Source organism: Nicotiana sylvestris, chromosome 4 (assembly GCF_000393655.2).
Source record: "Nicotiana sylvestris chromosome 4, ASM39365v2, whole genome shotgun sequence".
NCBI lineage: Eukaryota > Viridiplantae > Streptophyta > Magnoliopsida > Solanales > Solanaceae > Nicotiana > Nicotiana sylvestris.
In genome coordinates, this window is record NC_091060.1 from 145858004 (window position 1) to 145873397 (window position 15394).

The 15394-nt window shown below is 33.0% G+C and overlaps 1 protein-coding gene across 1 annotated transcript; it reads right to left on the reverse strand.

Annotated features, from left to right (window-relative positions):
- Positions 1–221: 221 nt before the first annotated feature.
- LOC104212504 (uncharacterized) lies at positions 222–1094 on the reverse strand. The gene has a single exon (XM_009761790.2). It carries the CDS (start codon positions 1092–1094, stop codon positions 222–224), a length of 873 nt encoding a protein of 290 aa, XP_009760092.2.
- Between the last annotated feature and the right edge of the window lie 14300 nt (positions 1095–15394).

Below are 15394 nucleotides of genomic sequence, written 5' to 3' on the forward strand. Positions count from 1 at the left end.
TGTTCAGGAATATCTTCCCATAACCTTCAATCTTGGTTGTTGTATTATTTCCCATGGAAATCTCTTCTTTAGGACCAGCAGTAGAGTAATTCGCAAATGCTGCTTTGACAGCACAAACATGTCGAGTGGCTCCAGAGTCAATCCACCACTCCTTCGATTTCCAAGTAGGTTGCATTCCGAAAGCATTGCACAAAGATCATCAATGTCATCATTCTTCTCCACTATGTTGGCTTGTACCTTCTTCTTATCCTTTTTCGAGAGACGAAAATCAAGGCTTTTGTGACCAACTTTTTCACAATTGTAGCAGTTTCCCTTGAATTTCTTTTTGTTCTACTCCTTAGTCTGTCCAGAAGGCCTCTTCCTCCTTTCTTACTTTTTGGAGTAGTCTCCTCAACGATATTAGCTCCCATGATCGTTGAATTTCCACGAGACTTCTTCACAGTTGTTTTGTTATCTTCCTCAATCTTTAGATATATCATAAGATCTTCCAACTTCATTTCTTTGCTCTTGTGCTTAAGATAGTTCTTGAAATCTCTCCACGAAGGAGGCAATTTTTTAATCATTGCAGCCACTTGAAATGCTTCATTCATGACCATACCTTCAGCAATAAGGTCGTGAAAAATAAGTTGAAGCTCCTGAACTTGGGTTCCTAAAGTTTTGTTGTCTATCATTTTATAGTCTAGAAACTTGGCAACCACGAACTTCTTCAAGCATGCATCTTCTGTCTTGTACTTCTTCTCAAGTGCGTCCCATAATTCTTTTAAAGTATTCATCGCACTGTACACATTGTACAAGTCATCCTCTAAAGCGCTTAAGATATAGCCTTTGCAAAGAAAATCTGCCTGCTTCCCCGCCTCAACAATCATGAACATTTCATTGTCTGGCATATCCGCAGCAGGCACTAGAGGCTCTTCACTAGTGAATTTATGCATACCAAGTGTGGTAAGCAAGAAGAACACCCTTTGCTGCCATCTTTTGAAGTTGGCTCCAAAAAATTTCCTCGGTTTCTCGGCTAGAGGAATAGCAGAGCGGCTTGACGAGGCTATCGTCGTTGCAGCAACAGTCGCAGAAGAATTTCCGTTATCAATTGTCATTTCTCACTGTCAACAACAAAAGAGTTCAATTAATGGCAAAAAAGCAGAATAGTAAACAATACTATAATCAGTAAACAGTACGTAAAAACTGAAGTTTTTATTTATTGTTACACAGAAAACGATGAAGCTTTTATGTTCTTCAAATCGTTTTCTTAATTTCAATATTCTGATGAATTTTTTATATCTTCAAATCAGAATAGTAAAATTCAGACGGAGTAGAAAACCATAAAGGTTTTAATCTCCACAAACAGAATACAGAATATAATAAAATAATTTCCTTAAGATTGTTATTGAAATCTGCATTGCTGTAAAATAAAATAATAAACTTTCTGAAAAATAGAAACAGAAAGTTAGTAGAACTAGAACGTTAAAATATATTCTAGAAACAGTATCGTAACTTCAAAATAAATTCTGAAAAACAGTATAGGAACAAATCGAGCCCACTGAATACACAGTGTGTCCTTAAGGAAATTATTCCCCTCAAGTACCCGAGGTTCTTGAATATATTCTCCCAGGATAGAACGATTTAACTCACCAGCGTATCGGTACCAAAAATGCAGATGAACAGTGAACCACTCGAAGGCTGTAAAACACAGTGGAATTTTTTTTTTGTGCAGAAGAAGAAGATAATCAGAAAATTTCGTAATTAAATATTCTGGGATTTGAAGGAATATTTATAGCCAATTTGGTACTGTTACAAACCATTTCAGAATAGCGGGTCATTGGTTATTCCGGATTGTATTGTTGTTAATTAATTTAATTCCGATTCCGATTCGGATTCCGAGTCGAGCGACGACGGCGCGAGGCTTGCCTTCTTCTTAGATCTTTAAGAGCTAAAAGATGAGCTTCTCTATATATACAGAAATATTTTCTTTCCTTCTACCAATAAGGGACAAAGTGCATTAGTAAAGTGAACTCATTCAAAATTTCACTTCCCTCCATTTCTTTTCCCACCATTTTCCATTCACACTTCTTTTGTTGTTAATAACAAAATCCAACAGTTTGTAGTTGACAAGGGTGGCGATGCACTGGTGATTTCCATTGATATGCAGTTCTTGTTTTAACTCAATCTATGACAATGTGTTGCGCAAAAGTTGTACTCATGCCTTCTATCATATGTTCTGTCCATGGGTCTAATGCAAAATATTTCATACCTTTTTGTATCTTCTCAGGTGAGTTAATAGAAGAAAAGGTTCGTGTGATTATTTTGGAGTAACTGAAAATGAATTAATTCATCAGTATTACCCTGTTAGACATTTATTTTAAAGGAAATCCTAGCTTTTTTACATGAAACCTAATGTGAATAGCCCCAACCACTCAGAATGTAAGTGAAGCGTGTGTTTGAGTAAACATTCTAATATTGAGCAAAGCGTAATGTGCGACATACTTTTCGAAATATTACTATGACATGTTTCAAAGAAACACATCAAATATGAACTATCAGTCGAAAGATTGAAGTGAGTGTGCTCAATCTTAATTGCCTGGAGTTGAATCGCATATATGGAGCCTTAATGCATCATCATCTTAGATGAGAGGTAGAAATGACACCAGGTAGCCACTCTAAAGAGGAATTAGCCAATGCGTTCTAAAATTTCAGGACAAAGTACGAGCTAATCCTTTAATAGCATCTCTGAGAATCGCTATTTGTGCAATTGCCTGGATAGAGCCAAAATCATTGGAGTACTATTGGATTAGTTACCTCCTATAGCAAAGGTTGATACCTTATTTATTTTAAATAAATACCCTTTTAAAAAATTATATTTTATAGCTACCTTTTGATTTTTTATAGCCAAATATCTATTTATGGTCACCTCCTACCCTTAAGCCATAAAATAAGCTTTGTATTATTTTTCTCTCTCATATCCCCTCAAATTTCTCCTATCCCCTACTCCATATCTATTCTCCCTCTCTCTCTACTTCCTGATCTCATATTCTCTGTACAACTTCAGGCGACAAACAAAAGTTAGAGGTTTCTGTAGAGTTTCAGGTGATAGAGAGCGCCGATAAAGATGTTTCTGGACAGGTTGACCATTCGCCATACCATGCCGAGTATGTACAAAAATATAGTACCGTTTCAGGAACGCAAATAAATACTTAGCAAGAAAACAAAAATCATCTACCGTTTTTCATCGTTCTTTTTAATGATAGATCCAGTGACCATCTATCGTTTGCTTTCACAAATCCTTTCCTTTCGTCAACAATGCTGTGGACTTGCAGATGGGACAATTATTCTTCATAATCAACCATTTTTGTATATTGATGTTGCTTCAACGAGATGACATTAGGGTTGTTCTTGAACAAAGGCGATGGAGTTGGGGGCTGAGCAACTTGAATTTTCTGTTAATATATTTCAATGTATTTCGATGTATTTTATTGTATTCATTGTCTTTTTTTTCATTGTATTTCAATGTATCTCATTGTATTCTATGTATTTCATTGTATTCATTGTCTTTTTTTCATTGTATTTCAATGTATCCCGTTGTATTCTATGTATTTCATTGTATTCATTGTCTCGCTATATTCCATGAATGTATTCATATATTTTTTTTAATTAAGATAATTTATGTATTCAAATATATTAAATAATTTCTCTGAAGATTGCTATGTTTTTGGGGTATTTTTTTGTTAGAATTTTTTTTATAACTGGAAATACAAATTTTGTGTGTTATAATTGAGTTTGTTGAGTTATATTAGGAGTTTATTATGTTAATTGATTCACTATCCGTTTAAAAAATAGTGTAATCCCCTGTTTCACGCCGTGAATACAGTCGAATACAATAATCTGTCCAGCTGTAATCCCATGTTTCATGCCATGAATACAGTCGAATACAACAAGTGACTAACTGGACTTCCCTAATTCACGCATATTTTTGCTACTGTATTCATGAATACAGTAGTTTAAATACATCTAATACATTTTATAACAATAAAAAACGTATTTACAATCCGTAATATAACAAATGGTATCTATAGATAGCTAATTACCACTAAAGATAGTGCTTTATGTAAATTTCTCTATTTTCAAGCACAAGGTCTAGAGATGTTTTGCCATTCTTTTTGTATAGCCCAATGTCCAAGTATATATATTTTTATTTGGGCCGAGTTCCATAGACCTTGGTGCTCCTGGAAAAAGATGGACACTTTTTTAGGTTGAGTAAAAAAAAAAAAAAAGGTAAAAGATGAAAATTGGGTCTGTAGAAAACAAGACAAGACACTTGGAGGTGAACAGCTAAAAAGATTGTTGCCAAAGAATAAATGTGATGACCAAAAAGAAATCGTACAGAATGGTTTGGGGGGGGGTGTATAGAGTTCTAGGGTTGGGGGTAGTGCCACTATCTAATCAAGTCAAATTAGAGTTACTGTGATCACGTAAGCATGGTCCATAACGTCCCAATAAACGCTGGAATTAGTCCATATTAGTAATATTTAATACTACTAGAGGACTACAAAGGTCCTCATGAAATTAATCATATGGGTAATCTTTACATCCATCCGAACTTTTTTATATGTATCTTTGTCAATTCCATCCTTTAGAGTCATTGAATTTTGTTCATTGTATTTATATTAATATTTAAAAATATATTCATGTATGAGATAGACGAAGTAGATTGTATCGAACTTGCTACATCTGTCAATTCATGATTTATTTATAATACATACCAAGTTTTCCTCGAACCCTCATCTCAACTTCTTGCCAGACATGTGAAGTATATATAGATACTTATTTTACATCTATAATCTATGCAACAACAACAACAACCCAGTATAATCCTACTTAGTGGGGTCTGGGGAGGGTAGTATGTACGCAGACCTTACCCCTACCCTAGGGTAGAGAGACTGTTTTCAAATAGACCCCGACATCCTTCCCTCCAAGAACTTCCCACCTTGCTCTTGGGGAGACTCGAACTCACAACCTCTCGGTTGGAAGTGGGGGTTGCTTACATCTATAATCTATATTTATATTATATTAAAAGGAGAGTAATGAAGTATGTGATTAAGCCAAATGACAAGCTAAAATGAAGCCATTTGACAATTTTAAGACAACATAAAAAATTTGAATTATAAATGAAAACATATTTAATAGAAGTAGTAGTCCAAGATTTTATGTAAGTTGAATTTCATTCTTTAATTAATCAAAGCCAATTATTTTAAGATTTAAATTAAAAATAAAAATATTCTTTTTTTAATGGCCAAAGACGTACACCCAAAAAAAAAAAGGATGCAATTTTCATTAAGCAAGCCAATATACTATAATTATAGGTATCTTTAATTAAATTTGTGTATAATATAGATTTTGTGTATAATTCAGTAATGGTATGAATCCTTTTTTGAGAAAGAATCATTGTATCTTACACATTAATTTTAAGTTAAAATAATAATTCTTTATTTAGTACAAGCTTTTTATTTGACCTTATTTGTGAACAATATACATTACTATATGTATCATATACATTACTATAGGTATATTTAATTAAATTTTGTGTATAATTCAATTATGGTAAGTATTTTTTTGAGAAAGAATTAATTAAAATTTCGTTAATTTCGTTTTATATCTTACACATTTATTTTAAGTTGAAAAAATAATTTTTATTTAGTACAAGCTTTGTATCTAAGCTTATTTGTGAACAATATACATTACTATAGGTATCATATACATTACTATACGTATCTTTAATTAAATTTTGTGTATAATTCAGTTATGGTAGGTATCCTTTTTTAAGAAAGAATTAATTAAAATTTTGTTAATTTCGTTTTGTATCTTACACATTAATTTTAAGTTGAAATAATAATTTTTATTTAGTACAAGCTTTGTATTTGACCTTATTTGTGAACAATATACATTATTATAAATATCTTTAATTAAATTTTGTGTATAATTCAGTTATTGTAGGTATTCTTTTTTAAGAAAGAATTAATTAAATAAACATTTTGTATCTTACGTCTATATTATATTAAAGGAAATAATATTATTAACAAGAGGAGAAAGGAAAAAGACAAGAAAAATTAAAATTTGGTGGTTAACAAACAAAATAAACCAAGATTGAAAATTCAAAAAGCCCAAAGTAAAAAATTGAAGATCTGTATCATTTCTTGAGCGCACTCGCTCTTACACATTGATTTACACAAACCTTTTTTAAAAATTAAGATTTTAGATGCATTAAAAATTGATTTACTACGATAGTCTTTCCTTAAAAATCTTTATTTAAGCAACTTTTCTTTAGGTTTGCCTTCTCTACATTGCTTAGGGTTTAACTTACGTACAAACTACTGCAAAGTATGGCTCCAAACTATAACTATATCAGCAAAATATCAACGTCCAAAATGAGTTAGAATTTGAAGGTTCATGTTGTTAGATTATGGCACGTTCCAGACCGCGAGAAACCAGAAAATCCTAATTCAATTGAATTAATTATTCAAGATAAAAGGTGCATACTCTTTTAGCTGTTGTTATTTTTTCGAGTTGTGATGTATTTTCTTCAAGTTATGCGCCTTACTAACTTAACTTTCTTTTCAAATTTTTTGTTTTACGGAGATCGAATTCATGCAACTATCGGAAGAGTTGTTATTAAATGATTTATCATTTAATTATTGAGTATTGTTATTGTCTTATGATCTTTTGGTCTTATGTATCATTTTCTTTAGTTAATATTTTTAATTTGGTATAACTATATTATGTGGCAGTTAATCAGAGGTGACATTTTAGCTTTTTTTGCCAGCGCCTCACTCCTAGAATCTTGAAGCCAATTAAGTATTTCTCTGTTTTCTTTATATATGGTTTACTCTATGTCATTATTGGTTACTGCATTTGTGTATTTTATTGTCATGTTGTTGTGATTAATCTACCACAAGTTTTATCATATTTGAGTGATACTGTCATGTTAGAGCTTGCATATTAGTGAGAAATGAAGAACTAATGGATTATACTAGCAATCCTCATCTGCTACTGGGTGGACAGCAACAGTGGCCAAAGAACAAAAACTATTGAGAAAATCTAAAAAGATGTCACTTGTAGTGACATGGAACAGTGATATGTGACTATGTTATCTGTCGTCCAAGTGCATGAAGCTCATCTAGATTCTGATGTTGGCATGATGATCTATTGGTTTCCTAGAATCCAAGCCGTTGATGTATTTGAATATATTTTATTCTACACTTAATCAAAATATTTGAAAGTGTGCAATAATTTTAGATGCCAACTAAGTTTTCTTCTAAAGATCATTCTGGCATGTCTTCTTCATTATCTCATCAGTAATACAATATATGTTGTCTCTCATTTCCGTCAAAAATTGTCGCCCAAGGACCAAAAATTCTTGAATTTTTACCCATGCCTTTTTGAAGTGATAAACCTCAATACAGAGGACAACTTCTGGAAAATTATGTCCATGAGCATTTGCTAAAATAATGTTCCCTTAGGCACATGCTTCATATCAAGCAAATTGTATAGCATTATTATTTTTCGTGGAACATTCATATCAAGCAAATTGTATAATATCATTATTTCTTATGGAACATTTATTAGGAGATGGAATGAAAGTTTTACCGAAGTCTTAATATATTTTTAATGTTTGATTGTAAAGATGGTATTAACACTAATATATTAAACACTAATATAATTTATACTAGTTATATAAAAGGCAGTGAATGCATTAATATCTAGAGGAGGAGTAATTTGGATAGTATTTGCATTACCTTTGTTTCCCAGAACAGTTAAATATTGAATAATTAATTTCTATTAATAATATTATCTACAATAACAACATAACATGCTCAGTGTAATCCTACAATCGCTGTCTGAAAAGAATAGTGTGTATACAGATCTTACCCTTACCTTATGAAAATAGAGAAGTTGTTTCTAATGGCTAAAAAAATATATATTCACATCATATTAAAAAAAATATACAATAGTGGAGAAGTCATGAAAATAATATTATCCATAATACCAAATTAAAAAAAAAAATTGTGACTTCCAATAACCCAAGATTATGAAGGGGCCCACGGCCCAACTCAAAAAGCAAGGATAGGGCCCACAAGTCAGAATCGAGTTGATAGACTCCCACCATCTGCTTGCCTTAGTATGTATGATTAAACTATTTGTTGGGCCATCAAACTCCCAAACACAGTACCTCCTTTCCCTGTCTCATGTAACTGCTTCCTCTAGCCCCACTCCACATGGGTTCATTGCTACCCTATCTTTCCTCTGTAAAATTATTATTATTATTATTATTTTTTAAGGAAAGTTTATGAAAGTGGTAAACTAGTATAGAGACTATTATTCTCATGGAACTACACAAAAATAGAACAACACTAGTATAGTAAAATGCAAAACAAGAAAATTCGAGGAAAGCTGGGAAATGTAGGTAATCCTAATAAATGAAGTAATTATTCATGGGATACTAATTGTTTGAAGAAATCAAGATTGAGTGTACAGTTTTGTCCTTGTCACTTCAAAATTTTAAATCAGTCAATTAAGAATTGAAATTAGAATAAAAGGTGGTCCAATGAGGACAAAATGAGGTACGGATTAGTTAAGGAAATGAGCTTACTGTCAACACGTGAATCCTTTAATTTCTTACTACTTCTTTTATTTTTCATGTAAATCGATAGAGGTGAGCTTATTATATTTCTATAAACTGCGTGCAACAAATAAGGAGTACGAGATAGAAATTGTTATTGAGTCTTTGAGGCGTTGAAAGCAAAGCCCTATGATTGATCTGATTCTCCATTGAGTTAGTTTAGAACTTGTAAATTATAGTATTCAATAAGTAGACTTTCTCCTTCGACTTGAGCATTGAATTGACTCTTCTTTAATAGCGTTCAAACGCTAAGCTCAATTCAATTCATTTCATACTCATAGCTAATTAGCTTCGTTTGGCCGATACCTAATGAACCTTGAAACTAACTTCACAAAGTAACTAATAATGTAAGGATTGCCCAAGAAATAATCTCATCCCGCATCAATGTAGAACTCTAACATTGATAGATTCATCTTCTATCAAAATCCATTTTAATTAATCAATATGGTACCAAATAATTTTCTACAAAGGAAAAGAACATGGTAGCAGAATTTAAAGTAACTCTTACAATATGCTGTTGAGTTCAGCAAAAGAATCCACTACTTCTATGCTAACCTTCTTGCTCACAAGCAAACAACTTCAAAATGAGATCAAGTGACAAATGAAATTCTTTTCCATAACATTATTTGTTATATGCCAACTATCTACATATTAGGTAAATAATTATCTAAAAAAATAACAAAATTAGAAAAGTTTATTTTTATCAATAAAGAGTTAAATATATAAAATATAAATTACGTTATAAAATATGACCCCCGGAAGCAAAAATATTTTTTGGGAGGGTAGGTGGAGTATGCAGAATTTTATACAAGAGGTATCATGATTTGAAAAAATAAATAAATGAATAAATTACTATAATTATAAATAATGTCATTTTTTATACATATTCCCAATATTTGTATTTTTCTTATAAATAGTTATTAAAAAATTTCGATCAAGCGATGTAAGTGACACCGCCACCGCCAGTACAAGGTGAAAACGTCCCCGAGTGGTTTATGGTTTTTGTGTTTTTTCTTTTTGACTTATGTAGCAGGGTAGGTGGTAAAATTGGGTGGGGACTGACCAAGTTAGCTAAGGACGCGGGGGGGGGGGGGGTTGGGGCGGGGCGGGGTTTGGAGGGAGGGGGGCGAGGGGAATTAATGATATCTGAGAGAATTCTGGTAAGTTCAGAGGCATGGGGAAACAGCTCCCGCGCTGTTTTCGCGCGCCCTCAGCCATATTGGGACCCACCAGATTATTGATTCTGAGAAGACATGTCTCCCCTTGTTTTGTACTCCCACGCATCAATTTAAAAAATTACATTTTCCTATATTCAATAAATTCATTTATTTCTAACATTCACTTATTAACTTTTAATGATATTCCATATAAATGAGATGAATATGTTTATAATTACAATATTCAAATGGTATTTTGGATATGTTATACTCAACTTTATTTTTTTTGGTGGGAAAGATAATTTGCATTAAATATAAATGCGCAAACATAAATGCGAGAATTAGTAGTAATAGCAATAGCTAATCCTATGATAATTGTCTATTACAAAAAGAGCTATTTGAAGCAGCCATGGGCAAATCATTTAAGTTATAAAGAAAGTCCTGATCTACGTCTTCCAAATGTGGCAATAAGCATGTTGTCTTCCTTGTAAGAATTATACTCAACTTTAATTTATGATCACAAAACTCACAATCTTTTTTACTTTGTTAAACTCTCTGGTTTAAGAAATTTTTTCTTTTCTTCTGTTACTATTAAAAAAACGCTAAAACTTCTCCGTTCCATAAATTGTACTCCTAATTACTTGATCCTGACGCCTATTAAAAGAAGAGTATCATCTAAAATCTAGCAGGCAGAACAAGAGAATTAGCTTCTTAAATGGGAAACAAGGCAACGAGGATCAAGGGAAAAGTCATCAGGTGGTTTCCACTGTCTACTCTAATTTTAATTATTACATTCATGGGAGTATTATAATACTTAATAGTTCGGGTCGGATATATTTGCTATCATTAGGGAAGGTTAGTTATAATAATGCACTTACTATGTGTAACACTGCCAAAGCATGAATTGTAACAATTAAGTACTTCTTAAATGCCAAATAATTTTTTAGTAATTTGCATGGAAATGTCATTGATTAGACAGATTATTTAATGATGTGGTGCTATTTTATTTTAGGGTTCAAAATTAGAAAAAGAAATAGAAAAGTGGTAGAGAACATTATTAGTTTCGTAACCTTTACTTAATTAAAGTGTTCATGGATCTTAATTTTTTGCCATAAAGGTTGCAAAGGGAGGAGAAAGGTAACCTTGTCGTTCGTTGAACGCCTTTGTCATCGATTGACATGCAAATTTATTTCGTCTAGCGAACCTACGTTACCTAAAAGCGAAGATTATTTATATTTTTTGATGGTTAAAAGGAGAAGTTTGATTATCTTTTTAATGGTTAAAAAGTTAAGAAAATTTAAACATGATTGGGTCAACATAAACCTTTTAATTATGTGGTTTACTGGTAAGTAAGAGTATCTTTTCCAAGTCTTATTGTATTGCCGATATGAGTATTAGCAAGGGTAGTGGTGGGATGGACAAATTTCCTTTATCGTTAACCAGAAGTCTCATGTTTGAGCAATAAAAATAAAAAAAATTATGGTATAAAGCGCTTTTCTTTTAATAGACCTTACTCGTCAGTCCGTCACAAATTTGAATTAATCGAAACTCTAATACTGATATCGGACACCTATTGAAAAAGAAAAAAGGAGACTTCATCATGGATTATGAGATGGAAAGAGTGATGCTTAAGCTTTGAGTAAACCTAGCAAATAGTGAAATACTCCTATCAATTGGGTGAGCTTGGTGTTAGCAAAAGCAAATAATGCTGAAGCAGCTGTAGGAAAGGAATATGATGATAAGTGAAATCCATCTAGTTTTCTTAGAAAAGTATAATTATGTGAACCACACTAATCCACGTTGCTTATAGTACAAATGAATGAATCATATATTGTACGAAGCATATTAGCTCCTTGGATTCTGTTTATTTTTATTTGATTGTTAAATTGACCTATCCTCATCCCACAAATATGTTAATTAAATCTACATGCTATGTGATTAAATTTCTAGTCTTTAATTAACATCATATGGTTAGTCAAACAGTGGATAATGTTCCCCAAAGGAAAGGTTTGCGAACTATTGCTGATCGGTGATTAGTAGGAGTAGTAATTTAATTTCTACAGTGATTGATTATTTTTTGGAAACAGTCATTAATCAACATGTACGAGACAAACTTTACTTGACTTCTAAATTAAAAATGATAATGATTGGAGTTGATTTAATTGTCTTTTTGCTGCTTTTAAAAATAAAAGCTAGCATCCAGTATAATGTACATGCATTAGGCTTGTTTAAGCAAGGTGATCATTTCGTTTAAAATCTTAAACTATCAGAGATAATATATTTTTATTTAATTAATTTTATTTAACATATGCTCCTAGATATGCTTAACTTAAATCTTTTTTCATGGGTCAAATATGCGAAAATCGTTATTTGGAAATGGATGACAGAGAGCAGGAGAGGATTCATAGGCAAAATTATGCGGTACGTGAATCCATGGTCTTTCTACAAAATTAGATATTTTTATATGTACATATTTTCTAAAATTGATATAATATTAACTGTTAGTACCCATGTTTTGAGAAGATCGAATGGTGCACTTGATTGAAGATTGAATTATTACCAAGAGGAATATGGATCAATTCTCACCGGTGGCGGAGCCACGTTGAACCAAGGGGTGTCAAGCGACACCCCTTCGCCAGAAAATTACACTATATTGCTAATAAATTTTTTTATTTTATATATATTTACTATACGTTGACTCCCCTTGATTTTTCGATATATCTAATTATTTATATTTTGACATCCCTTGATGAAAATTCTGGTTCCGCCACTAATTCTCACTTAACACATTTTTTTCTCTTTTTTTAGTAGTGCATTCATGCACTAAAAATAGTAGATCCGTCCCTCACAGGAAAAATGGAATAATGCTTAGGGTAAATTTTATATATATATTGTTGAAATCTGTCTACGTGAGAGAAGCTTCTAACTATATAGGAGTAACATTTTTGCATTATTTTAATCTCTTAGAAAAATTGGTTACGCACTTAAAAGGTGAGTGAGAAGAGAAAGATGATAAAGTGGTTTGAGTTGGGCAGGACCTAAGGAACTGTTTGGGGGGGCCACAAAAAGTAGTCGAATAGAGGTCCCTTTCTGGTTTGTAGCGCGAGACTTACGGGCGAATCGTAGTCAGAACTCCCCCTGTAACTCCTCAAATAGTGTATACAGTCCCCAAAAGATACAAAATCCTCAGTCATTCGTCAGTTTGTGTTCTCTCTTTAGTCATTCCTAACTCCCCATCTTTCTACTCAAATTCCACTTCTTCCTATTCATCATAATAAATAATGGCCATTGCTGAATTAGGAATGGAGAGTGACATAACCCAATCCAATATTATATGTTGTGTCAGTTTAATTCTCTCTCTCTCTCTTTACAACTTATATACATATTAACAGTTCCACTGGTTTTACGCTATTACAGAAAAGTATATAGTTCCACCGTTTTAATTTGTTTGAACCTATTTCATTGATCGTTTGAGTTTAGGAACAGAGAATTTTTTTTTGAAACTTGTGATCCAAAATAATCCATAGATATTTGTAAAAGAGCAGCTCTGTGCACTAAGTTCCCCCTATGCGCGAGATCCGGGTAAAGGCCGTACACAAGGGTCTATTGTACCCAGTCTTACCCTACATTTTCTGTTTCCATGGCTCGAACCTGTAACCTCCTGATAACATGACAGCAACTTTACTAGTTACGCCAAGACTTCCTTCAATCCGCAAATATTTACGTGACTATAAATTATCTCATTAAGCATAAAAGGTGAAGTTTAAAGTTACATTCTTTTCCAATTTAAAGATCATTCTTTTTTAAACTGGGGAAGTATCTGCAATTGTAAATTATGTTAGCCTATTTGTGTAAAAGATTTGAACACAGTAATAAACATACACCTAGATTTGCCTTTAATTTGTGGAGTGGTGGGGGTTTCGCGGCAGCTATATGAAAAGTCAGTTTTCCTACCCCCACAAACAACAGGATGGAAACCTAATCAATCCAGCGTTTATATGTCATTCTTGTCTCTCTTTCCCATCTTCTGGTCTCCAAGTCCAAGGGGTCGTCAAGTTTATGAATAAGTTACTGAAAATATAATCGTGAAGATTTTTTAACAGGAATTCTTAAAAACAAGATATACACGTACGATAATAAACATATGTTGATAAATGGCGGAATGCATAGACAGCCCTTAATCTAGTCCATATTTATCATCTAGACACTTTAACTAAGGCAATAACCTATTGGACACCTAAACTCTATTTAAAATGTGCCAATTAAACACAAACTGAACATTCTATGAACAAAAAAGAGCGCGTGCATTACAGGTATTTAACGTGGCAAATGCAACCATTAAAAAAATGACATGTCAATACATCCTCAATTTTCTCTCTATCTTCCCATTTGCTCTCTACTGTCTCTAAGATAAAATACATCACTGTTTATCCCCTCTAATTCATCTGAACTTTTATCCTTTCTGCGTTTTTATCTCAAAAATACCACTAGCAATATGGCAGGAGGGCCATCATATGTTGGCTAGGACAAAGAGCTAAAGAAAAGTAGAAGAAGATTTTGGCCGGAAAAAACTATCACGTCGGCGAACACTTTTTTTTTCGACTAGAAAAATTTAAATTATTAAAATACGTTTCCTAGAGATTTGATTACTTATCCACCATCGATGTCTTTCTTAACAACTGCTTCAATTATTTTCTAATGAATGGCAAGAACATAATATGCATCTCCTAAGAACTAATCACTCGTTGTTGGTCAAGTTGTGCGGTGAAACATGCTTATGAACCTGGGGCCGAGTGTTTGGCCGATTCTCGTTGTTTATTATATTCCTTTTTTTAATTTCTCTGTTTGCATTGATTTTGGCTTGCAAAAAAATTAATTTTGCGGGATAGATTGGGTTCCGACCAAAACTCTTTTCTCGTTTATCATTTATTTTACCACTTGACTTTCCTTTAATTTTTCAGATTTTAGCAGTCACAAAGATTTGATTTGTTTGGGAACGTTAAATTTTTCATCCATTCACGCACCTAATTTTGGGTGTGAAACACGTGCTATGACATGTAAGCAATGAGTGTCTAATAGCAGGTACACTTCCAGCTGAGTTTAGGTGTTCAATTGATCACTGTCTCAATTGAAGTGCCTAGATGAAAAATATGGACTAGTTTAGGGGGCTGTTTATGTATTTTGCCTTGAAAAATAGAGTATTGTTTTAAGTTTAACATCATACGTGTCCCTTCGACTCAATGCTACATTGAGAAGAGGCTCAGTTGGTTAGAAATGGAGCCAAGTTAAGGGTGTATTGTGGGCCGGGCCCAGCCCGGGACCGCGTGCCAAACGGACCAAACTTAAACGGGTCGGTCTCTAGTGGAGCAAAAGCCCATAACAGGCCGTTATTTACCAAAAACCCCATGAGCCCCGGACCGTTTAGCCCGGGACCGGCAAGCGGGCCTGGGCCGGTTCAATCGGGCCAAACAGGCCCAACGGCTATTTGTTTTTTAAAAAAAATTTCTTAAAAAGGGACAACGGTTAGATATTTAAAATGTAGCTGTTGGACTACATTTTTAGTCGTTTG